This window comes from Staurois parvus, unplaced genomic scaffold, assembly GCF_062004578.1.
Source record: "Staurois parvus isolate SC_StPar_1 unplaced genomic scaffold, SC_StPar_1.0 ptg000297l, whole genome shotgun sequence".
NCBI classification, from domain to species: Eukaryota; Metazoa; Chordata; class Amphibia; order Anura; family Ranidae; genus Staurois; species Staurois parvus.
This window is the reverse complement of record NW_028318093.1, coordinates 6,560,889-6,587,743: the sequence shown is the minus strand read 5'-3', so window position 1 is coordinate 6,587,743 and position 26,855 is coordinate 6,560,889. Positions and strand designations below refer to the sequence as shown.

Sequence of the window (26,855 nt, the reverse complement as noted above, 5' to 3'; positions counted from 1 at the left end):
ATTAAAGTGACACTAAACTCTGGTTAAAAAAAAAACAAACCTATTAAAGTATGTATCCTTAAATAAAAAAGTACCTTCTATTGCTCTCGGCCTCCTCCAATGGGTATGCTTTTCTCCATGGTCCTACTGTATGTAGGGGATGGACCATGTATGGGATTGGTAGTGTGCATAGCATGGTGCACATGACCGCAACTGACAAGCACTGCTTATTCCAACCAAATGGGTGAGAGTGAAGGGCAGAGGTTTGGGAGCGCACCGAGGATGTTACAAAGAAGCAGAAAAACACAGTAAGACACAATTTTATGAAAAATAGATAACAGGGCCATTAAGTAGTGGATGTGTGTGGATTATTTTTGGAGAAAAAGGATATCGTTTAGAAATCTTGGAGAAACACCAGTACAGGCGCTACACCTGCTATAAAGATTATACCTTCCTTGGGAATGACTTAGGGTAGCCATGTACAGTTATATCACTGACAATGACAATTATTAGACATCCATGAGCTATTACTATTGAGTGGTGGCTTTTTGTTGTTGGGCTGTGTATGACTAGCCTTACAATTCTAAGAACTAGCATGACTATTTGCCTTAAGTCAATCTTAGGCCCCTTTCACATGAGCATTCCGTATGTCCGTTTCTCATCTGTCTGTTTACAGATGAAACATGGAGACCAGTTTTGTATGGACTAGCAGATGTAAACCGATGATCATCTGTTAATGTTTGCATCTGTTAACATCTGTTTTTTTGAACGGAAGAAAAACGTATTTTTCTTCCATAAAAAACCCCCCCGGAATGGATAAAAAACGGATGTAAACTGATGAAAAACGGATGTAAATGGATGAAAAATGTATGTAAACTGATGCGAACTAATGAAAAACTGATGTGAACTGATCTATTTATTCTTGGAAAAAACGTGACTGAACTGATGAAATAAACTAGAACGAAAAGGACTCATAGGCCTTTCAGATGGACGTTCTGATTGGGTCCTCCTGCCCGGTTTTCGGGCGGACCCAATCGGAACCTCCATTCTCCTCTATAGAGCGGGTGTAAACTGACGTGTCCGTTTACACCCGCCGATATCCAATCAGATCTGATCTGCAAAAAAGGTACGAATGAGGATCCAATTCCCCTTCTGTCCATCGGATCGGGTCGGATGAAAATGAACAGGCGGTCCGTTTTCATCTGACTGCCCATTGAGCAGACTTGTCATCTGCTTGCTCAGCGGGGATCAGTGGTGAGATCCCCCGTTGAGCATGCGTATCCTCTAAATGGGTCCGCCCCATGTGAAAAGAACCTCAGGCTTTGCAACCTCTGCAGGAATAAGGGAAAATGTATAAATGTTTGAACACTTTAATATGTCTTGGAATGTCTTTAGAGTTTGTAGTTTGTAGGTGTTCTCTTTTTTGTGTTCTCTTTAAACTGTATATGTGTATATATATGTATATGTAAATGTGTATATGTATATGTCTATAGATGTCAAAAAGAAGTAAACTATTAACTATTTGCACATCCTGCTCACCTTTCTTACCCTTCTCCTCCTCCTAACCGCTGTGGACATCTCCCCGAACCCCGGTTCTCCTCCACCTCACTCGCCCACAAGGCACCCACCTACTTCCACGAACTGCCGCAACCCCCTCAACCTAATACCGGTCCCCCTGCTCCCAAAAACCACCCCTCCGTTTTCGTGTGCACTCCTGAACGCCCGTTCGGTTTGCAACAAACTTACCACCATCCACGACCTCTTTGTCTCCCGCTCCCTCAACCTCCTGGCGATCACCGAAATCTGGATCCAAACCACCGACTCTACCTCCCCTGCAGCACTCTCCTATGGAGGTCTCACCTGGACCCACTCACCCAGACCCAGCGGTCGGAAAGGTGGTGGGGTTGGTATGCTCCTGTCACCGCAGAGCACCTTCCAAGTCCTCCCAAACCCTCCCTCTCTATCCTCCTCCTCCTTTGAGGCCCACTGCATCCGACTATTCTCTCCAATCCCCCTGAGGATCGCAGTAATCTATTGTCCCCCTGGACCCGTATCCCGCTTCCTTGAGGACTTCTCTGCCTGGTTACCCTTCTTTCTCTCCTCCGAGCTGCCCACCATCATCCTTGGAGACTTCAACATCCCTACCAACATCAATAGCCCGGCCACATCCGAACTCCTCCACCTAACCTCCTCTTTTGCACTCGCACAGTGCATACAGTCCTCCACCCACTCTGACGGGGAAACACCCTGGACCTTGTTTTCTCTCATCTCTGCACCCCCCACAACCTCACAAACACCCCTTTCCCCCTCTCTGACCACAACCTCATCACCTTCTCCGTATCCTCGTCCTCTTACACCTACCCCCCCCAAATGTCAAACCATCACCAGCCGAAACCACCGCAACCTGAACCCTGCCCCCTTCCACTCTGCAGCTGACCAACTTTACGACAGTATCCTTCCTCTGTCCTGCCCTGACCTGGCCACAACTGTTTATAACAACTCGCTGTCAGCCGCTCTTGACTCCTTAGCACCCCTAACCACACGAAACATTAGGCCCCGACTGCTTCAACCCTGGCAGAATGACCATACCAAAAACCTCAAGTGATGCAGTCACGCGCTAGAGCGACTATGGCGCAAAACCAGATCCCAGCAAGCGTTCACCCGATATAAATCCGCCTTCCTCACCTACACTTCCTCCCTCCATGCTGCCAAGCAAGCCTACTTTGTAACCCTCATCAATACCCTCTCCTTTAGCCCTCGCCGGCTCTTTTCCACCTTCAACTCCCTGCTCTCTCTGCCCCCACCTCCACCCAGTACCTCACGCACCGCCCACGAGATTGCTAACCACTTCCAAAGCAAGATCGAAGCAATTCGCAGGGACATCACCACTGCTCAGACTTCCGCCCCACCTAGCATCCCTCACACGAAAACCCCCTCAACACTCCTCTCCCTCGACCTCGCCACTGTCCAGACCTCCACCCCGCCCAACATTCCTCACGCTAAAACCCCCTCAACACTCCACTCCACTGAAGAGGTCACTAAGGTCTTCTCTGAAGCTCGCCTTACCACCTGCCCCCTTGACCCTGTCCCCACACAGCTCCTACGATCACCCTCCTCCTCCATCCTACGCTCCCTCATTCACATCTTTAATCTCTCCCTCTCTACTGGCACATTCCCCTCCCCTCTGAAGCACGCGCACATCACTCTCATACTTAAAAAACCCTCCCTGGATCCCACCGACCCAAAAAACCTTAGACCCATCTCCCTGCTGCCATGTTCATCCAAACTCCTTGAGCGCTTAGCCTATAATCGCCTAAGCTCCCACCTCACCGATAACAACCTCCTTGATCCCCTACAATATGGCTTCCGCCCCTACACTCCACTGAAACCGCCCTACTCAAACTCACCAATGACCTGCTAACCTCCAAAGCCAATGGCCACTACTCAGTGCTACTACTCCTCGACCTCTCTGCGGCTTTCGACATGGTCGACCACCCCCTCCTCCTTATAGACTATACTCCTTTGGCCTCAGAGACTCCGTTCTCTCCTGGTTCTCTTCCTATCTATCACAACGCTCCTTCAGCGTTACCTATAACGCTGCCACCTCCCCTTCACTCCCCCTCTCTGTTGGGGTCCCCTAAGGTTCTGTCCTCGGGCCTCTTCTCCATCTACACCTCCTCCCTGGGTCAACTGATACACTCCCATGGCTTCAACTGCCATCTCTATGCTGATGACACTCAAATCTATCTCTCTACCCCTCGCCTCACCCCTTCAGTCTCCGCCCGAATCACTAGCCTTCTGAACGACTGGATGTCACTCCACTTCCTCAAATTAAATCTTGCCAAAACCGAGCTCCTAGTTTTCCCCCCAGCCTACGACCCCCCCCCCCCCTGACCTCTCCATCACGACCAACAATGCCACCATCAGCCCCACCCTGCAAGCCAGAGTACTAAGTGTCATTCTAGACTCCAATCTGTCTTTCCAGCCTCAGATCCAATCGCTGACAAATTCCCTGCAGACTCCACCTGCTCTACATTACATCACCGACCTGATATCCATCTACCACCCAAAACTCACTCTCCTCTCCTCACAAGACCTCCTACTCTCCAGCTCCCTGGTCTCCTCCTCCCATGCCCCTCTCCAGGACTTCTCCAGGGCTTCCCCCATCCTCTGGAACTCTCTACCCCAATCCATCAGACTGTCACCTACCCTCCTCACCTTCAGGCGCACCCTAAAAACCCAGCTCTTCAGAAAAGCCTACCCCGCCCTCACCTAACTGCTGATCTCCTCCGCTCTCCCCACCACTCCACCCCCCACAGCTATTTCCTCCTGTACCACTCTCCCCTCCCTCCTAGATTGTAAGCTCCAAGGAGCTCTCATGTATTTTATTGTATTGTTACTGTACTGTCTCATGTATTGTCTCCCATTGTAATGTACAGCGCTGAGCAAACTGTTGGCGCTATATAAATGCTGTGTAATAATAATATAATAATAACAGGTGAGCTGGTTAGGAAGAGTCCTTTTTCCATCTAAATTAACATAAATAAGCATAAATAAGGTCTGATCTTAATCTATGGACGTTACCACAAACAAACACAGGGCCATTTTTGTGGTCTGTAATGCCCAGAGGCTGATTGTGGCACAGTCCAATTGGAACTACAGTTGGTATCCTTACGTATAAGCTGATAATTTCACAGCTAGGCCACGTTTGACCAGACTGGGTGATGATCATTATATCTAGAGTTACTAACCCCAGAAATCATTTTCAGAGTGAACAGTTGTCCAAATTTGTTTTGGCAAAGTCTATGATTTTCTCACCAAATATATATCACTTCATTGTGTCTGTGTAAATGTGATGCTTTGGCACTCTAATGTTTAGACATGTGCAATTCATTTCGTTACAAATCAAAATTTGGACAAAATTTTCTTTATTCGGAAATTCTGCTGTATCCAAATTTCCGAATCACAATGGTAATGAATGTCAGTGAATCCAAAATAAATTCTAATGAAATGAATTATCTGAATTCGAATATGAATTCGAACATGAGTTTGAATTGGAAAATGAATTCAGTTTTCAAACTGAAACATATTGCAATAAATAGAGTAAGGTATACAAGTGAAATAAGATGAATAAGATGATGATTCCTACTTAAGCTGTTTTATAGAATTGAATAGAATATAAAAGAATAGAATAGAATTAAACAGAATAGAATAGAACAGAAAATAAAAAAATTGAATATAAAAGAATACAATAAAACAGAATAGAAAATAAGGGAAGAGAATAGAAAATACAAGAATAGAATAGAAAATAATAGAATAGAAAAGAGTAGAATGGAAAATGAAAGAATAGCATAGAAAATAACAGAATAGAAAAGAGTAGAATAGGTTAGAATAGAATAGAGTGGAATAGAATAGAACGAATATAGTGGTCTTCTGAAATTTGAACTTTGAATTTCAAATTAGAATTTCGAATTGATGTGAAAATAATTAATATTCGGATCGAATCCGAATATACGAAACAAATTCTGAAAACGAATCATTCTAACATAACCAATATGACAAACAAAATTATTAACTTAATGAACGAAACTAAACAAATTTGTTTCGTTGTGCACATCTCTAATGATAATGTATTTTTCTGCAACAATATTTTGTAAAAATGTGATCTAATATCTATACATAGCTACTTGTGCTTTGGTGTAATTGAAGAACTCCAGTAAGAAAAATACATTTTTAAAATCCGCTGGCACAAAAGAAGTTAAGTGCAACAAGGTGTATGCTACCTCCTGGAGCTCTCTCAGCTTTTTACAATTTAGTGTTTCACTGAGTGGCAATAGTACTTCCAACACTCCGACACCCCAGCTAGGGGGTTTTTACACAGCAGCCACAGCATTGTTTGCAACTGCCTTTCTCGCCCCTCCTCTCCCCTTGGCCATTCAACACTTTGCATTCATTCACCAAAATCAAAACATTCTGTGAATGGGCAGGGAAGAGGAGGGGCAGGCAGAGCAGCTGCTATGTTCTGTCCTCTCGGAGAAGTATAGTGAAAGCTACACTAGGGGTGCTGAGTGAGCCAGTAATTTGTAAACATAGTAGAGAGATCCAGGAGGTGGCTTACACCTCCTTGTGCTTAACTCTTTGTATGCCAGTGGATGTTAAATGCTTATTTTTTTCTGGGCGTTCTTCTTTAAATACTGTGTGTCTGTTATCTTAAACATTTGTAAAAATGTGATCAAATTTGACAGTTTTAAGTCAGGAAACCTCTATGAAGGCCAGTGGAAGAGTAACAAGTTACATGGAGTGGGGAGGATGAGGTGGATTATCTCCAATGAAGAATACATAGGCCAGTGGGAGAATGGCATACAGGTACTAACATATTCATAGCTGAAAACATATTCACTGTTTTATCCCTCATAATAGTAATTATAGGTAAAGTCAGGGTTTCTCAAAGACACATCGGTACTACTGGCCAAGCGAGAGTTACCAATATAATGAAAATTGTTTTTTTCAAACAAAAAACACATTTCAAAACCAATTTGCATTTTTTTGTAGATACAGCTAAAATGCCACACCAGAACTCATTTATTGTTTTCTGAAACCTTGGGAACAGCAAATTTTAAATCTTGAGTTGTTCTGCCCCATCTGCTCTCTTCATCTGTTGTGTTGAATTGTCCTATGTTACACAACTCGTAATGGGACCTGCCACTGTCAATTTGGTTTCTAAAGGTGAAGGGGCTGCAGTCCTGATCCTAGCTTCACTGCCTGCTGAGTCATTGAACTGAGAGCCAATGAAGTCTAACATGTATGAATACATATTTGCCTACTTTTCCAGATCAGTGGCATACTAAGAAGTAAAGCCACTTTAGAAATGCTCCTTTAAATACCAAGTCTGCAGTAGCAACGTTTTTATTATTATCCTGACAGGTTCACTTTAAGATCGCTTCCTCATATTTATGAGTAATGTGCCCATACACAGATCATCATTGGGCAAATTTAGGCACATTTGAGTGATGATCTTCTTTAGCATAAAAGAGAAGAATTGATGGATGTATTTGCCAGTTGCCTTTCTCAAGTTTTTACCTTTTAATACAGAATGGTCATGGGACCCACACCTGGTTCTTAAAGAGAGTACCTGGATCACAGTACTCCTTGAGAAATGAATATGTCGGGAACTTTGTCAATGGACAACGTCAAGGACATGGCCAATATTTCTATGCCAATGGTGCAATGTATGATGGGGAATGGCAAAACAATAATAAGCATGGCATGGTAAGTGATGTCATCAGATGTCCTAAAAATTAAACACTTGCATAAAAGTGTTTGAAGATCAGATTTTCCCTTTTGTTATTCCACTGCATTCTAGGAGAATGTAAGTGAGAATCTAGTTATCATGGACAGTGAGATGTGTTTGTCCTTTAGACACAATTATGCTTGTAACCCATTTTGCATATTTATTGTATATTGCACATTTTACATTTTAAGAGCTTAATATAGTACACATGACCAAAAAACAAGTGAGCCAGGAGTTGCTGACCCACAAGCTGTGGGAATAAAAGCAAAGTAAGGTCCCTACAATTCAACCCATAACAAGCTGCCCTGTTTGAGAGGGCTGGGGCATTGCTAAATCTTCTGCTTACTTATTATTTCCAGGGATTAAGCAAGATGCTATCAAATTGTCATAACTGCAGCCATGACAGGGCAATCTCAGCTTTCTGCTGTATACTGCACCAGCATGAAACAGGTGACATTAAATGTGAAATCAAGCGATCATGCATAACTCTTTATTTTTAATATTCTAGAATAGAGGTTCTTATCAATGTCCCATTCCATTTAGGAGTATGAGAAATGATGGGGATATGGGATTGGATCTCTGAATAATGAAAAAATTATTAAAACAAGATTGTCTGTCTGCATTATTGAACTTGAAATAAAAATAGAGTTGATATCAGATGCCAATTGTGTCAGCATTTGAACTTCAATTCCTTCACTAAATATGATAAATCCTGTACGATTTTATTTCAGCTGTTCTGCTCCTAGCTATCAATATGGAAAGTAAAACTAAGCTAACCAAGCCATCGACACTTTTTCAAGTCATACTGCTACCTCGGATAATGATTTCAAAAGTCCGGTGAAATTGGTGTGGGCAATCTTTTGGGGATCTGTAGTTGTAAAATGGTTAAGAACCCCTGCTCAAAAAGAAGACACAAAAATATTTGTTTTAGATAAAAGGAAATGCAAAGATTTTGCTATGACAACTGTTAACATTTAAGTAGGTATCCCTTTGTAAAATAGATTCAAAAGTGGGCAGAGAAACTGACATTACTTATAATAGTAATAAACACTTACTTATAATAGACATGACAGGTTGAGGGACATGGGATGAGCACATTTGTACTTGACTTTTTGAAGGTAGTATAAGGTCATTGGGGAATACCTGGTGCTGGCATTTACTAAAACTGAAAAGTAGGAGGGTTGTATTGTAGTATAGAACATTTTCAAGCCTGTCAACACATGCAAAATCATCCTAAAATCATAGCCATTGACATATCAATGGAAAAGTTTCCAGATTGTATTGTGTTTTTTTTTTTTTTTTAAAGTAAAGGTATGTTTAAATGTTTATTTTTGTACTTCACGTTTCTTTGCAAAGTTTTTCTCTACTCTCTGAAAGAAACGGTGTTTACATGTAAGTTGCTTGTAAATTGTTCTGTGCATTTGCTCTCGATACACACTGATTTGTAACACTGAATTATTTATAATGTTGCCTTGTGATTTTCAGGGCAAGTTTGTTTTTAAGAATGGGAGGATCTATGTTGGTGAGTTTGTAAATGATCAAATATCTGAATATCCAAATTTCAAATACGATAGAGTGAACACTCCTGATCTGAGTGGAATCCGTACCCAGAGTCCAGGTGGAGCAGGTGAGCAGTATTAAAACAAAATCATACAGCTACATAGTACTCTATTTCTCATAGTATTTAAGTAAGAATTGCGCTTATATGGAATCCTAACCTTAGAGAAAGCTGCTGCCACTAAACTTATACCCAAAGTCAGTGAATGATCAATTAAATAAGCAGTGCAGCGCTAATAAATAATAAATGTATAAGTATCCAGTGAATAAGTGATAAAATACATAAACTCAATATACAGTATACCCCCTAAGATTATATATACAAAATAATCAATAATTATATGATAGTGTCATGCGTGTAATCCCTCATAGGGAATATATAGTGCAAAAGGTGACAAATATACTCATAAAACAATATAGTGGCAAACAACGTACAGTGCTCAAAATAAGTGAACCAATATTCAATTGCAAAAAAAGTCCAAACAATTGATAAAAAATGCCAAACAATTGATAAAAAATGCAATGCTTTGTGGTGGTCTTCCCACTCCACTCTTCATGCAAAAGTAATGTGCAGTGTGCGTGATTCACACGTGCCAATCCTTTAAGGGCCAAAATGCCCCCTCACCTCCTTACTTAGACCCCACAGGGCCAGCACGCTTTAAGGATCAAACGATCTTATCAGAATGGATTTCTCTCTGGGTTTCGCCTTCCACCTCCAGCATCCACCTGACTAGCAGCCAGCTCCTCCCAGGGTCATAATGAAACACAAACAGAGACCCTCCATAGTGCAACTAGTTTTATTATGCGATAGACAGATAAAAATAGAGTTCCACTCACATAAGTAACGATTTCATCCAGCTTCCTACCGCATGCTATGGGTGTACTGCATGGGTAATACAACAGGGTGATCCAATATGGCCCCCACGCCGGAAATTACGTCACCGCGTTAACAGAAGCTCCTCCCAACGTACCGACGCGTTGCGTCACGCTCAGCACGTGATTTCATCAGTACGTTTTTTGCCACTATATTGGACTTTTTTTGTAATTGAATATTGGTTCACTTATCTTGAGCACTTTACGTTGTTTGCCACTATATTGTTTAATGAGTATATTTGTCACCTTTTGCACTATATATTCCCTATGAGGGATTACACGCATGACACTATCATATAATTATTGATTATTTTGGATATATAATCTTAGGGGGTATATATTGAGTTTATGTATTTTATCACTTATTCACTGGATACTTATACATTTATTATTTATTAGCGCTGCACTGTTTATTTAAAAGAATTGTTATTCTTGTCTATAAATCTACACATCATTTTGGCAGCAGGTGGAGTTTGATCCTTGTCATGACACTCTCAGACATAGTTACATAGTTAGTCTGGCTGAAAAAAGACAAAAGTCCATCTGGTTGAACCATAAAAAAAAAAAAGACAAAAAAAAAGACAACCGCATTGATCTCTGTAATTGAGCACTTCATCTTTTTATAATACACTAAAAGGTGATGGCAAATAAGGCAGTCTAGACAGTCTTAATATGCTGCCAAGAACTATTTCTTATGACCTACAGGCAGGTGCATATTTACCGCAAGGCAAACCACACTTTTGCCTAGGGTGGCACACTACAAAAATACACCACTGCCTACAGGTGTCTATGCACCTTAGAAAGGACAGGAATTTGACACAATAGGTAACTTTACAGGGAATGCTTCACAGTTTCTCATAAATTAAATACTTAGACATGGATATTTAGAGATGTTATGTTTGGTGAAACTTTTTTAAGTGTATTATTTATAATCATTTGACAGGTACATTGAACACCTTCCCAACTAATTCAGGAATACCAAGTTTAGCAGGTTCCTACATCGAGCTTGATATAACATCGTTATTGAATACATTTCCAGAGAATGAGCGATTAGAGGAGTTGAAGCAGGTAGATTATTACCTATGAAACATTCATAATGTGTTCTTCTGTAATGATGGAGGCTTGGGGATGTTGCAAGCCCCCCAAAATATTTGGTTGCTAACTGTTGTATAAAATAATTCAAAAGTTCCTGACTAGTTGCTCAGAATCCACTCGAGGATTTCAGCTCCCTTTGTTTTTCATGTTGACAGTCTATGTTTAGTTTTTTTTTTTTATAAGGGAAGTACCTGTCTTGCCTGAACACTAGCTGCATTATACTACACGAGATTTAAAGGCAACAAAATCCTCCTGCGCTAATAAAGGAAGTAAACCCTAATAAGTAGCTGCTAACACTCTAAGCTGATACCAAACCAGTGTATTAATATTATAAAAATTAGTGTAGCGCTTCTACATACAAACACTGTGTGTGGGGATGCAGTATACCCACACATCAGGAGAGGAAGGGGACTGCAATAAATGTGAGTTTATTTGCTAATCTGAATAAAGGACTGTTTGCTCATTGAAATACTACACTATGGAGGATCTCTTTTATTGCTCACTGGTGTGGTGAGACACATATTCTGCAGAGTACCTAATCAGAGGGACCTGGAGGTTGTATTGGAGAGATACTGGAAGAGGAGTGATATTAGTCGGTATTGAGAAGGATCCAAGGTGATCCTGAAGGCTTTCTGGCCGTTTGGGGTCATAGAAAGGAGATGAGGAGTGGAAGATGTGTGCTGACACTTTCACGGATTAAACACTATTTTGCACAATGCATGTTTATAGGAAACACCTATCAATATATTTATGGACTATCAGAGTGTTCAGAGTTTTTTTTAAATGTGATTTGAAGTGGCACTATCACGTTGTTTGTTTGTATTCCCATTTACAAGGGTCCTTATCATTTTTTTTTTTTGTATATGTCACTTGTATAGGTCACTTAGGTGACCTTTGCACAAAATTTATTTATCACGAAAATATATGTTCATTTTTTGTCATCACTTTCACTAGTCACATAGGTGACTGAGGCACTTTGTTTTTTGACACATTATTACATGTTTAAATTAATTGTTTGTATTTAGAAGCGCTACACTAATTTTTATAATATAGCTGTATTATACTGTTTTTTATAGCCAAAGCTCTCTAAAGTAATTCTTTAAAATTTAAAATGTTAAACTGTTGATGTTTTCTTTTAAACACAGACTACACTAGGCACTTTGTGCTAGAAATGCCTTTGATTCCATTATAGATTAAAACATGTACACTTCTTTCTGCGAGTAAACAATCTTGTTTCTGTATTTGGTTTTGTAGTACCTCTGTAGAAATTGCTAAATTATTTCATACAAACTTTCCTTTCTTGATTTATTTCAATAGCTGCATACCTATGGGTTAACTCTGCTCCTTTAATACAATAGGACCAGTCCTATTAGATCTTCCTTTTGTGTGTTCAGTAGCTTAGTCCTCATATAACATATAGCTTGGGACTGCTGTGCTGCTATGGCATGTATTAAAAAAAATATTTTTTGTTTTCATACTAAATAGTAGCTTAGAGATGGAAAACAACTAGAAAGATACAGAAAGTATACATGATTTATGCCACAGGGCTTGTTCACACTTGATGTCTTCCCATATGCCCCTATAACATTAGACAGGCGCTAGACATGCATTTTACAAGCGTTAAAAACGCTCCCCAAACACCCTATGCGTGGTTTTGAGGCATTTTAAAGAGGTTTTACTAGCGTTAAAACTGCACCACACATGCCTATAATGAACTTAATGGTATTAATGCCCCACAAACGCCTCCCAAGGAGGAGCGTCACCATAGACTTGAATGGGAGGCATTGAAAGGCTTCAGCTCCTCCTGACTTGACATGAAGCGTCAATTTTGGCGCAACGCTTCAGTGTAAACAGCACTATGTGCTGCCATGTGTATCATTTTCAAAGGCGTTTGAGGAGCATTAAAAATGCCCTGGTTATCACAGCCAGTGAGGAGGGAGCGGGGGCAGGGCTGATCCACGCCCTTATAGACACATAGAGGTAGCTCGGGAGCGAGCAACTTGCTTTGGGGGCATTCAGCAGGGGGGAGGAACCAGGAGTGCAAGCGGGGGACCCGAGAAGAGGAGTATGACATACTTGTTATTAAAAAAAAATATATGAACCTTTAGTATCACTTTACGAACATTTGGAATAATTCTGCTCTGGGCTATGTATAGGTGGAATATGGTATCCTGCGGAACCTTACAGTGCTGAAGAAGACATACAAGTATTACAGCAGTCTGGGGAATGAAAATTGCTTTGATAACGCTTTCCTAATGACAAAATTACAGTTTTGGAGATTTCTAAAAGACTGCAAGTTCCACCATTATGACCTTACACTTTGTGAAATGGATCGCATGCTGGGTGGTGAGTAGGACTACTTTTTTTTATGATAATGTCATTATAATACATTTGTCCTTTGGTGCATTATTAAATTAATGTATCAAGGTTAAAGCGATATTAAAACCAAAACAAAAAATGTGATATAATGCAGCTTACCAAACATTAGACGTGGTGGCTGCATTAGTTTTTTTTTAGGCTTTTTTTCCCTCTTTGTTTTCACCTGGTGAGCTCGCCAGTAACACACCTCCTATAGAGTGCCCCCATTCTAATAAGTGTATGAATGAACAGAGGTGGCACAGCAAACAGCACCAATATCAGTCTGGTGGGGGAGAGTAATGTTAAATATACTAGCAGATTTAACTACACTAATAAATTGAAGCCAAACTCCAGCCAATACTTTATAATCAGTTGCAGCAAACAGTTTTAGGATAAAGGTTTTACATGAATAAATCAAAGCTGAAAGCAACTCCACCAGTGTTAAATGGTTTGTCTCATCCCTGTAAACTGATACATCTGAACGAGAGCTTGTTCTGTTGAAAAATAACAGGCTTACTTGCCAGATCACAAGTTGAAAATAGAAGAAAAAAAGCCTAAAAAAGAAAATGAATACAGCTATGACATCTAAGAATTGGTAAGCAGCAAAATATATGTTTGCATTTAGGTTTAATACTGATTCATTGCAATTGGAGGAAAAAATTAGCACAAAAAGCATTATATTGTCAGCAGAAACCAATCAGGTTTAACAGTTCTATTTATTGAAAAAAAATTCTAAGAGCACTGATTGGCCATTATTGGTAGTTTTAATGATTGGGCCTGATAATTTCTGAGTGTGCATAAAGAAGATACACTGGTATTACTTGTTCAATCACAGCTACTACAATCCCTTATCTTTTAATTACTGAAATGTGATTACTTACTATGGCCTGTTCCGCTTTACTGATTTTTTTTTTAATCGACATTCTTTGTGATATTACAATATAAATGTATTTTAGATGTGACTTATTTAGCAGGAAATGATGATCCTGAGGAGGTCCACTCCCCTTATGCTACAATACTGCTTCGTACATTCCTGACATATATTGTCTATCTGGCCTTTCACATCACTAGTGAAGAGAATCCGTAAGTAAATCATGTTATATATAAATTGTAAAATATTTGAAAAGTTGCCAGCTTGGGTTGAGGACAGACTGTTATACTATATGGGAACCCTGGATAAAAATGGATCCTAAAAGAGTTGTGATGTACTAACGAGTGTAAGTTTAGATTTAACAAGGCCTGATACATACAAAATATTATTTACTGCCAACAATTTAAAAGCCACAACCTTCCTGGTCCTGCTCAGCGTCTTTGCAAGCGACCTCCCCACTGCACACTGACAACAGGGGATCCCTTGCTCAGCATCGTCACCATTCATAGAACACCTCAAATTTTTATTAAAGAATAAAAGGTATTCTCTGACTGGATAAAGTGGAGATCATAACATCACTGTCATGGAAATGCCTTGTATTCTTTGTAAAAATAGAAGATGTTCTATGCTAAACAAACATAATTTACCATGACATTGTGACTGAGCCTCATGTTAAAGTAAAGATAAATCTTGTTTGGGCACTAAAAGCCGTTACAGAAGAGGTGCAGAAAAAGTTAGTTATAGGGTAATCTGTCAGTGAGTAGTCAAGTCATCCTCGAGCTGGATGACAGCCTGAGCTTCTACAGTTCCTTCAGGAAACTACCGGTAAATGAAATATCCATATTTGATGCTTATGCTATGCCACAAAGCAAAGAAAAAGACAGCATTTGGAACTCCAGATGGGCTGTATCAGTAATGGTCCTCCCCCTTTTTGGCTCACATGTGGCCCCAGCCTTATACCAAAGAATTATGGTCCACATTCTTAAGACCCATACAGATAAGCTGCTTCAGCATACTTATCTAGATGATGTTGTCATTTTTAGTTTAAACTGGTACTCCTAGGGGCAGACTGAGAATTTGGGCATTGCCCGAGGGCCCAGGGTCATTAAGGAGCCCGGTGAGAGGCTAACTGGGCACAATTCACTAAGCGGTATCTTACCTCATCCGAGTATGCAGTAGGCTACCGCATAGCATTTTATAAAAAAAAGTTTGAATTCACCAAAAACACTACTAAAATACCGCATGAGTTATTTTATCAAGTCATGTGGTATTTTAGTAGTGAAACCCATGCGTTAATGTTTCAGCTGTCAGTGGGATTCTCCTCTGACAGCTCAATGTAAAAAAAAGAGTTGCCGGCAATTAAAAAAAATAATGAAAAAACGGTGTGGGGTCCCCCCTCCATCCATACCAAGCCCATTGGGTCTGGTATGGATTTTGAGGGGAAACCCCACACCAAAATGTAAAAAATGGCGTGGGGTCCCCCCTAAAATTCATACCAGACCCTTATCCAAGCATGCAGCCCGGCACATCAGGAAAGGGGGGGGGGCAAGCGAGCGCCCCCCCCTCCTGAACCATACCAGGGCACATGCCCCCAACATGGGGGGTGCTTTGGGGCAGAGGGGGCCAAGGGCCTCTTCCCCACAACCCTGGGGATTTTTTGTGAATGTGTACCATGTACCCCATGTTCATTCACATGGGGGGCGGGATCTGGGGGCTCCCTTGCTAAGGGGGGATTCCAGATTCCGATAAGCCCCCTGACCGCAGACCCCCACAAGCGAGCGCCCCCCCCCCCTCCTGAACCATACCAGGCCACATGCCCCCAACATGGGGGGTGCTTTGGGGCAGAGGGGGCCAAGGGCCTCTTCCCCACAACCCTGGGGATTTTTTGTGAATGTGTACCATGTACCCCATGTTCATTCACATGGGGGGCGGGATCTGGGGGCTTCCTTGCTAAAGGGGGATTCCATATTCCGATAAGCCCCCTGACCTCAGACCCCCACAACCACAGGTCAGGGTTGTGGGGAAGAGGCCCTTGTCCCCATCAACATGGGGACAAGGTGCTTTGGGGTGGGGAACCCCCCAAAGCACCCCCCCATGTTGAGGGCATGTGGCCTAGTATGGTTCAGGAGGGGGGGCACTCGCTCATCCTCTCCTTTCCTGACCTGTCTGGCTGCATGCTCGGATAAGGGTCTGGTATGGATCTTGGGGGGGGGGGACCCCACACCATTTTTTTTATTTTGGCGTGGGGGTTCCCCTTAAAAACCCATACCATACCCGAAGGGCTTGGTATGAATGGAGAGGGGACCCCACAACGTTTTATTTTAATTATTTTTAATGCCCTTTCTATGCAGCTGAGCTGCAATATGTAGGTGGGGTGTTGTGTGGGTGTGGCTTTGGCTTGAGTGTAGGTGGAGACACAGGGGGTCCCATTATCTCTTATTGCCCGGGGGACCTATGAGTTCTCCGTCCACCCCTGGGTACTCCCGCCTAAAGAATTTCTGGCAGTTCTAGACTGTATTTGTATGGCCTGATCAACAGCCTATACAAATAAGCACGGAAGAAGCCCACTATCTGTGCTTCAACATTGTTGTTGGAGGTCACAAAACCTCTAATAGAATGAATCAAAGATATAAACAGTTAAAATCTGATCCATACCAGTGTATAAAAATGGTTATAGACCTTCTAGGGATTGTAAGAAACTTCTGGAGGTTTTTGCCAACTATAGCAACTCCACTTACTGAACCCACAAAAGGGACAAAAGTCTGCCAAGGTAAAATGAAATGAAGCAGCAGAGAGAGCTTTTCAAGAGCTGAAGGCAGAATTGTGCAAGGTTCCAGTGTTACCCACCACCAACGTCAGTCAAGAATTTCTTGTACAATCATATGCCTGTGGCATTTTGTTTTGGCCTGGGAGCAGTCTTGTTTAGGGAAATTACTGGGGAAGAGCATCCAGTAGTATACCTCAGCTGGAAACTAACCCCTGCATTGAGGAACTATTCAATAGTGGAAAGAGTGTCTGGCCATAACATGGGCACTGGAACCAATGAAGTATTAACTTTTGGCAAAGACCGTTCAATTTGATTACAAGCCATTCTCCGCTACAGTGGATGTCTCTGAACAAAGGGTACAACACAATGGTCACAAGATTGGTTCATTGCTCTGCAAGATTTTGAATTTTATGCAGAATGTAGGACAATTGCCCAGCAAAGCTGATGGACTATCATGTGTCCACTGTATTTCAGCAAAATGTGTTCCTTCCTACAGGTCTGAGCAGAGGGGGTGGGTATGTGAGGCACTGACTGTCAGGACTGTAGACTGTGTATATGTGTCACCTATTTTTCTCACCTTCACATGATTAGGAGCTCCAGGGTTTTGTTTTGGCTCCTGGAGCTTGGAGGCTTTGAAGAGCTGGGTGTGGGATCAAGCCTCCAATTCTAGGTCAACATCTTTCTTTGTAGCCAGGCCTTGGTATTAGTTTCAACTGTGCTCAGGCCTGTATACTGTATATGTGAGTTGGCTAACACTTGGGGCTCTCCCTCTTTCAGCTGTGAGAGCCTGTTGCTGAACATTAAATAGGGGAAACCCATTAGGGGCACCCTGCTATTTAGTTAGTAGCTCACAGGAGATGTTTTGTTTTATGCTTTGGACTTGCACCACAAAAGCCTGCATGGCTTGAAACTGTGTTTGATGCCTTGCTGAATAAATGTAGGACAAATCTACTTGGACTGTTCTTGGGTGCCCCTGTTTCAAGGATGGCTTAGGGCCCTTTCACACTGATCAGTTTTTCTTTCATTTTTGCCTTACCAAAAGCAGAAGAAAAACACCTAACCATTGAATCCTATGGAGCTCTTCAGACTAGTCAGTTGTGGGACTGCTGTTGTTTTAAAAGTCCTGCATGCTGCATTTTTGGTGCATGTTTGGTGACGTAAAAAATGCACCAAAAATGCACCTCCCCATTGAAATGAATGGAAAATGCATTAAGAAATGTAGCAAAAATGCATCAAAAACACACCTTGCATTTTTGGTGCATTTTTGCAGTCACATGTCCTTTTTTTCACTGGTGCAAAACGCACCGCAAATGTGTCAAAATGCATTTTTACAGGGAAGCAGTGTAAAAGAAGCCTTATCGCTGCCAATACCAGTTGTGCTTGCCCCCTTGCAATAATTATGAGTGATTATACTTGAACATTACTCATGTTTAACCCTATTGACAATATAACAGTAGTTCTAAGAATCATGTCAATAGTAACACTTGTAATACTTTACTAAGCATAATATGTTTTTTCTTGCAGAGGGAAAAAGGTTTCCCTTGTGGACTGCTTCTCCAAAATCATGGCACAAAATATATCACCTAACTCATGTAATGTGAAAGGTCAGTGCATTATATATATAATGTAAGTATCATAGTAAACTTTTTTGCAGAACTTAATCAGGGGACAGAACAGAAACATTTATAGTGTCCAAACATAAATTAGTGTCCAAAAAATATATATATATCTTCAGTGACTTGAACCAATTGTGAAAAATCCACCACCAAAGGAGATTAAATGAACTCACCAGAGCTAATGGCTGGTCAGATTATAAACCAGCAACAGCACTTGTGCTCTGGGAGCAATGAACCCGATGTCCAAATAGATATGGTGATGTTTCAGATACTTCCAGATAATAATAATCACAGACAAACAACTTTGCAGCCCAAGCTCTTATGATGAACTTCTCCACTCTTTCTCATACCTCCATGAGAGCATGCAGTACACTCAGGGACAAAAAAGAGAACATAATGGTGCAATATGTTTTTTTCATTTATCTCTTTAATAAAAAAGGTATAAGGAAACTCACAATCAAGGTGTCCAACAGACACCAGCTTCAATCGCAATAAAACGTTGAGATACAGTTAACGCTCACCGCGGATCTCTCCCATACAGCACAGAACAGCAAGGCTCTCTAACGTCCACATCGAGCAGGCCACGCCCAACCGGTTTCATCACACCGACGTCATCAAGGAACGGTACAGATGGGAACGTCAGACAGCTCTTATAAATACCACCCTTCATCTACATAATGTTAACACCCAGCCAATCACTGCGTTCCTAGTCTCCTTAATCACGCCGGCTAGAACAGGTGTTTTCCAATTTAATTATACATATACACTCTACTACATAAACAAAAAAGCTAAATATATATACCCTGCAGGTTTGAATCAGCGCAATACCGCTCTCCTTCAAAAATACCCACAAAAAAAAATATAAAAATATAAAAACATAAATATATGCAGAAAAGCAATATATACCATCCTGTTGCTTTTTTGCATATATTTATGTTTTTATATTTTTATATATTTTTTGTGGGTATTTTTGAAGGAGAGCGGTATTGCGCTGATTTATAGTTTGAAGACCAGCATTATTTTTTTGTATAATATAACGGGGAAGTTTGAAGAGCAGCATTCATTTTTGTGTACACATAACGCTGAGAATTCAGGGAACAGCATTATTTTTTCTTTGTATATATAAAATAGGAAGGAACAGCGTAAATTTGTGTGAAAAATTACCATTTTCCTATTATATATATGCTCGAAAGAGCAGGGCCCTCAATCCCCTCATGTTTTGCATTGTATTGGTATTGTTCTGTCACATGTTCTGTCCCCCTTTGTAATGTACAGCGCTGAGCGAACTATTGGCGCTTTATAAATACTGTATAATAATAATAATATATTTAATATAGTAGTATATCCTTTGTGAACTGTTGTAACATTTTCCAGCTGATTATGCCATCTTGTACTTGAAAAGGTTGCAAAACTCCTGCTTTAAAAAAGCATTTCTCTCACCAATGTAGGTTTCAAGAAACATGATTTTTTTAAGCATTGTGGCTGCACTGTCTAGCAGTAGTAACAAATTCTTTGCCATGTAAAACTGATCCCATGCAGGCAAATCAATTATGTATTTAGTTACTTTCCTGGAATTTAGCTTTAATTTAATTTATTCATTTAATCTGAGTGTCTTCTTTTGTAATTTACAGGGTTTTTATTCTGTGAAGCCCAGAAGACTGAGTATGCAATGTCTTGCATTGACAAGTGTTGGGACGTTTACAAAAGTTGCTGCCAGAAAAATAGATCCCCACCTTATGAACCCACTATGACCATGAGGTGTTTCATCTGGATGATGAATGTAGCTATATTTTTATTATTATTATTATTATGATTAGTATGACGTTTTCAAGGTGTTTTTTAGCATATGAAATACGGTACCCATAACTTTGCCCTGAACAATTTTAGAGCATCAACTCTCTCTTTAGTTTTAATAGTATTTACCAGTGTTATAGGCTCCCCTTTATACTTATGTGAATGTAAACCTTTGTTGTGATTTATGTGCACCAGGACACATTATATGTCTGCAATTCGGTGTGTTGACATTCGTTCTAAAAGTAATGGGAACAAGGAATGCAATAAAGACCTTACAGAGTTTCTAACGCTTCTCTACTTTATCCAAAACAAAATAAAAAAATCAACAATATTGTTAACAATTTAAATAGCTCATTATTTTTTTTTAAAGGATACATTTTATTAGGTCTCAAGGCACATCAATACAAAAAGACAAAGTCAGCAAGTATCATATAAAGAGGAAAGTACACCTACACAGTAAAACAATTCAATATATTCAGTCATGTGCTTCAAAGACGCCAAAGTGCTTAAGAAACATTTTAGGGGGCATTGTTGATTGCCTCAAATGCAACGATTTCATCTAAATGTAAAAGGTGTCTTTAAATTACTCATAGCAGGAGAAAAATGATATTGAGGCTCAGCAAAAAGAAGAGATAGAAGGAAAAACACAGTTGAGATAAAGAGAAAGTGGGTAAAGAGGTGGAGATACCAGGCTGTGAGGCCAAGACCTACAGCAAGAACAGCTCATGATTTTAAATTAACACCAGGGGCGGACTGACAACTCATGGGGCCCCCGGGCAATAGGGGATGATGGGGCCCCTGTGTCCTTGCCCAAACTCAAGAAAGCCTATGAAAAAGGTACCAGGGGCATCTCATGGGGCCCCCCTACTGACCCCGGGCCCTCGGGCACTGCCCGAGTTTCCAAATGGTCAGTCCGCCCCTGATTAACACCCTTTTTTTATGATGTATTGTCTTTATAAAACGGAAGCCCAGGTATATACTGTATAAGACACAAATTAATGCAGCCCTGGATTCAAACACTGCTAAATATACATTGCTAAATGCAAGCAGTGTAAGTGTAGGATATATTTTTCAGTAAGTACCTGAATGTGATCTGGTATCAGCCTCTTCAGTTCCTGTACAGCAGAGCTCAGATTGGGTTATGCAAGGATCATGTTGATATGAGAAGTGAGCTTCAGTGCGCGTCTTCTCCTTTCACTGTTTAGTCATTTAATCAAAGTGGGTCCATATTTAAAAACCTTATTTCAATGTATAGATTGTAATTGAATACTGTATATAGAAGGGGGCAGCCATAAGCGCTTATTACCACATTGGTCTGTTATCCACTGACATTCTCATGTCACTGATAAGGTCAGCCTTTGTGAAAAAGAATTGACTGCCCTGAATAACTAATTATGCCAAATGATCAGAATGCATCTAATTAGCCAGAGATAATGTTATTAGGCTAGGCTATAATGGTGTCAGAACATCATTTCTATTAAGGGGAAAAGGAGGGACTTTTATATAAAAAACGTAATGTTATTTGGTAGTACTAACCAGGGGCGGACTGACAACTCATGGGGCCCCCGGGCAATAGGTGATAATGGGGCCCCTGTGTCCTTGCCCAAACTCAAAAAAGCCTATGAAAAAGGTACCAGGGGCATCTCATGGGGCCCCCTACTGACCCCCGGCCCTCGGGCAGTGCCTGAGTTTCCAAATGGTCAGTCCGCCCCTGGTACTATCATGCTGTACTGATTCATGTTAAGGGTGATTTTTGAAGTTGGGCCACTTTAATATGACAATGATCCTATTGTAGTAAATGCCAAGTAAATTACCACTATATGTGTCTCCCCAATGACTACAATGAGAAATATTTTATGCTATGTCTACAGGACCTAAAAATCCTAAACCAAGATCTTACTGTTACAAAGATTGTGGAAATCTTAGCTGAGGACGACCCCGCTGTGCATGATGGCAATGAAATCAATCTTAAGCTAGAGGTGAGACTTTCTTCTTGTTCTTTCATCTTGTAAATATACTGTAAGCTATAAATTGATTTTCCCTTTTCCATGTAACGCTGGACACACACATTACAGTCAAATTGAACAATCACTGTATAGTTTCTTTTAGATTTACCAAATGTATGTAATGTGAGTGTTCCTATACCATCCACTGAATTTGCATCCAATCAGATGGGCTCCTGCTCTATATAGATGTTGATAGATCTAAGGAAGGTCTAAAGATCAAAAGACAATTGTACAGTCAGATTGTAACATGTTCAGTCAGCTTAATACACGGAGCACACTATCAGATCTTGCCTCAATGTATGAACAGATGTATAGAATAATGCTAGCCATACACACAAACATTTTGTTCAATTCCTGCTGAATAGGCTGAAATTCAAGCTGTTGATGGCCCTATTGGCACTCTGCGGCTCTGCAAAATTTGATTCAAAAATCAAAGGAGCAAATTGGAAAATTGTTGGCCTAACTATGATTGCATCCAATCAGATGCATATCAGCTTTATAGTATAAGCGATGGTGCCACATCTTCAAATACATAAATATATCTACAGATTAGAAAATCTGGCTTTGGAGATACCACTGGCAGCACAAGGTTTGTATTAAAACATATTTGTATTATACCTAAATGGATAAAACAGCATGTCAAGTGCTTGCACATAAAAAGCTAACATTCTTCAACTCATGTAAGACCTCCATATATTAGTACTCAGAACCCAACAGATTATTGGGGTTGTCATTTCTTTATGCAGAACTGGAATGAACAGATGAAAAAAAGCTCATTTTTGGGGGCTGAATAAGGGAATTTATGTGTGTTTGGCTAGCATTTGAGCCTACCTGACTGGATACAATATGTATGGTTATGGTTTTTCCTCAGATGACATAGTGGCTGACAAAGTGTATTGATATGACAGATTTAAAGCAAAATCTGACTTTGTGGCCAAGAAACATATGGAGACTACCTTTTCTGATTTCTCCTTCAGAAGATACTACTTGCCTGGCTGTCATGTTAATTCAGTGACTTCAATATTTTCTGAATTACTTGCGAAAAAGTGTCCAAATCAGAGATTCGGACCTCACTTAGACTACAGATGTTACATGCATATTTCAGGTCAAGTATTGAAGCCAGTTGCAAGTTATCAGTTACAGTAAGACAACTAGCATTTTCAATAGAACTTCAGCAGCCCCCTATTTTATTAATGATAGTTTTCCTTTAAGTACTTCATACACAGGTCTTTTTTAACTGGTTCTCCCCCAAACAGTACAGAGGCCACCAGCCACCCAAGCAACAGTCTATTCACTCCAACTCAAATAGACAATCTAGGGGTTGTCTTTTTAAGATTTATTTATTTCTGAAGAACCTTTAACAGGAGAGGGATTAGGACATGGGATACTCCAGAATGGTTAGCAATTGGCAGTAAGAGGACAATCTTCTCCTTGAGCAACTGAAAACACTGGACATTCTAAGGCCTCACAATTTGGGACCATGAGGCAACTCTCCTTGGGATCTGGTTACCCTGCACCACTACACAGCTAACAAGAGAAAACACAACAGAGCGCACTCTCCTTGTGCATTACCGTGGTATCAAATGCTTTATTTTAAAAAAGTGACAAGTGCATACTCACAAAAGGACCATAAAAACAGAATGGAGCCAAAGTAAATCAGTCCCAAGGCAATGGGGGTCCTGTGGAACAGGTTACCAGTTGGAATAGCTGACATGTTTTGGGTGACAGACTCCCTTCTTCAGAGCCAAACACTACACAGCTATTGGTACCCAGTGCAATCTCAGGACCATGTCAAAGTACAGAAGGGCACTCTTCTGTAAGCCCACAGTCCAGGACACTGCTGAGGGCAGGGGAATGGCCAGTATTTGAGACACCATGAGAACAGTCTCAGTCCAAGCAGCTGCTGGCACTTACAGGTATATCCCAAAATCACACTGTCACCAGCAATCAATTCAGGATCATAACTCACAAGTCCCAAGGACAACTGCCAGCTTTTACCAGACACAATCCAGTGAGTGAGTCACTCCTTCTCTAGACCAGTTCCCTTTGGTGAAGTCCTACATTCCGTTCCAGATCACTTCCAGGTCCCAGCTCTGCCACTGCTGAGACCTCACAGAACAGCAACAAAGTCCACAGCCTGCCTCAGGGGCAATAGCCCCCTGAGGCTTTGAACTCTCATTGCTGGGGAAAATATAATTTCTCCAGGGCTCCAGTCTATTTAGTAGCTTCCAAGCCACCATCTGGGCACATCTCCCCAGGGATTGGCTAGGCCCTGAACAATATTTTGGTTAGCTATTAGAATTTTACCCTCTTAAGCACTAGAAGCTTCTTCTAGATGCAGGGGGAAGCAATCAAACTCCTAGCCTGTGAAACTCTAAACAGACCGGACCAAACAATCACTGCACCTTTGATTACAGAAGAAGCTAAAAACTAAATTTACCTAGCATCCTACACTAGGAGGGTGCTACATGCATGACTTATGTCAAAATGTATCCAATGGAATTGTGGTGTCCTCAAACGTTCTGCCTAGGTGCACTCCAGGTGCTCCCCAACATCTCCCACACTCACCAGACACTGTTAACTCCTTGTTTTGTCAAGTGAGTTAAATCAAGCGTTTATAGCACCCAAGGATATGCTTTGGCTTTGTTTCACATGAACCGCATAAGCGGTTAAACGATCAATGCCAAGGAGGGAGGAGAGAGCTTTGCATAGTGAAGCAACGTTTATTGAACAAAAAGAATAAAAGCCAATGTTTTTACATCAATTTTCATATAGACTGCCTGTATCAGAAAGCATCACTGCGCCAGGAAACATGCGCTCCTCAGAGCAGATATGATGTCATACAAAGTCCCTGCCAGGAGCTTCCTGTGATGTCATATTTGCTCTGTGGAGCATCCCACTGGACTGGCTCTATGGAGCATCCCTAAAGGTAGCACTATCATGTTCATTCTTCCTTATGAATTCATGGGACCCTGAGCAGTACTAGAGAGTGAACTCACAATAAGAAGGAGACCTGTGGAGGCTGAGTCTTAATACGGTGTATGGCCTTCCATTGACACTGAGGGCCACTAGAATAGGTGAAGGCACATCTGATAGAATCCTGGGTGAATTAGACTGGCACACTGGGAAATTATGAAGGTTTGACACTGGAGGACATGTTTGACACTCTGCACAACTTTTCTGTGATTTGCAATTATTTAGTTTGGACTGTTTGGACTCTTCTATATAAGTAGACCTAAATATACACATTTGTTTTTTTGGTAAAGAGGAAATTTATTAGTGTTGAATATGCATATTTTATTTATATAATTTTTGGGTTGTATGTATGAAGACACTTGTATATTTTTTAACTTTTGCGATTTCACAAAGGTGTTAGCTGCTCTGTAATTGTATATAGATTTTATATTATTAGGAGTAGTGCGGGGATATTATTTATATTAAAGGTGTTTTTTATGAATATTTTTGGCAACTGTTTTTTTCCCTGCCAGCTTACATTCCTTGAGTTCTTGGAGGCTCTGTTTGGCTGTGCTATCACCTACGTCACGGATGAGTTATTAAATCAGTCACTCAGTGAACTTCATCAAGAACAAAGTCAATTGCCTGTTACAGATGAGATTACAGAAGATGTAACGGATCATGTGCTAGATCATCCACAGCTGGTTAGTATTAAATATAACTTTTTTGTTCTCTCAATCCCTCCCTTGATATATAATACTGGTTTCTTAACTCAGAAGGTATCTACATGTTCCTTGTCACCTCCATCACCAGTTCCAGAAACCAGTGGCTTATTTCTCGTTCCTTAATGTGGTTGTAAACCCTTACATACAGTATATGCAGTGAAGTGCCTGGCCTCAGGTGATACAGAGATGAGACAAATCCTCTGACACACGTTGTACCTGTTTATCTGCAGTTTTCTCTTCTCTACATCCATTCAAAGTCCAGAAGTTATAAAGCTTGTCTGAGCTGTCAGAAAGCAGGGGGCAGAGCTGAAATTATACACTGCAGGGATCACTGAGGAGAGATCTGAGAGCTGATTGGAGAGAAGGGACATACCCCCTTTACACAGCACACTTGAACAGAGCTGAGGCTGTCAATCTGCTCTTCTCCTTCTCTTGGTGTCAGGAACACTTGCCAGAAGTGACTCATGCAGAAAGCAGAGGAACAGGGCAGCAGAGAGAAATTACACTTAGTCAGGGGCGGACTGACAACTCATGGGGCCCCTGGGCAATAGGGGATCATGGGGCCCCTGTGTCCTTGCCCAAACTCAAAAAAGCCTATGAAAAAAAGGTACCGGGAGCATCTCATGGGGCCCCCTACTGACCCCGGGCTCTCGGGCAGTGCCCGAGTTTCCAAATGGTCAGTCCGTCCCTGCACTTAGTGCTCTGGTAAACACTATAGAGGGATAAGATTTGTTCGTATTTCATATATGAGGGTTACAACCACTTTATTGCCGCTTGGATAGCTGTACTGGATGAACAAGTGACATAAAGGAATGATTTGTATGACTCTGCCCACAATAAAAAAAAACAAAAACAAAAAAACCCTTTTGTGGGATTTGTGATGGAAGTTACATGTCATTACCTTATTTTTAGCAGGCAATACTGTGCTTTGCACACTGATTCAGTGGGGGGCTTTCTGGTTCCTTTTG

General features: G+C 41.0%; 1 protein-coding gene across 4 annotated transcripts in view; it reads left to right on the top strand.

The window, feature by feature from the left end:
- RSPH10B (radial spoke head 10 homolog B) overlaps positions 1-26,855 on the top strand; it is a 64,624-nt gene that overhangs the window by 21,019 nt on the left and 16,750 nt on the right. For 2 of the 4 annotated variants that reach the window (XM_089682753.1, XM_089682754.1), the window contains exons 7-16: positions 6,225-6,345; positions 7,072-7,248; positions 8,756-8,897; positions 10,644-10,768; positions 12,952-13,141; positions 14,110-14,236; positions 18,316-18,395; positions 20,039-20,187; positions 22,073-22,180; positions 25,696-25,866. In XM_089682753.1, the coding sequence (XP_089538879.1) occupies positions 6,225-6,345; positions 7,072-7,248; positions 8,756-8,897; positions 10,644-10,768; positions 12,952-13,141; positions 14,110-14,236; positions 18,316-18,395; positions 20,039-20,187; positions 22,073-22,180; positions 25,696-25,866 (1,390 nt within the window). The remainder of the gene's footprint in view (positions 1-6,224; positions 6,346-7,071; positions 7,249-8,755; positions 8,898-10,643; positions 10,769-12,951; positions 13,142-14,109; positions 14,237-18,315; positions 18,396-20,038; positions 20,188-22,072; positions 22,181-25,695; positions 25,867-26,855) is intronic. The other 2 variants (XM_089682756.1, XM_089682755.1) reach the window with 2 other exon arrangements.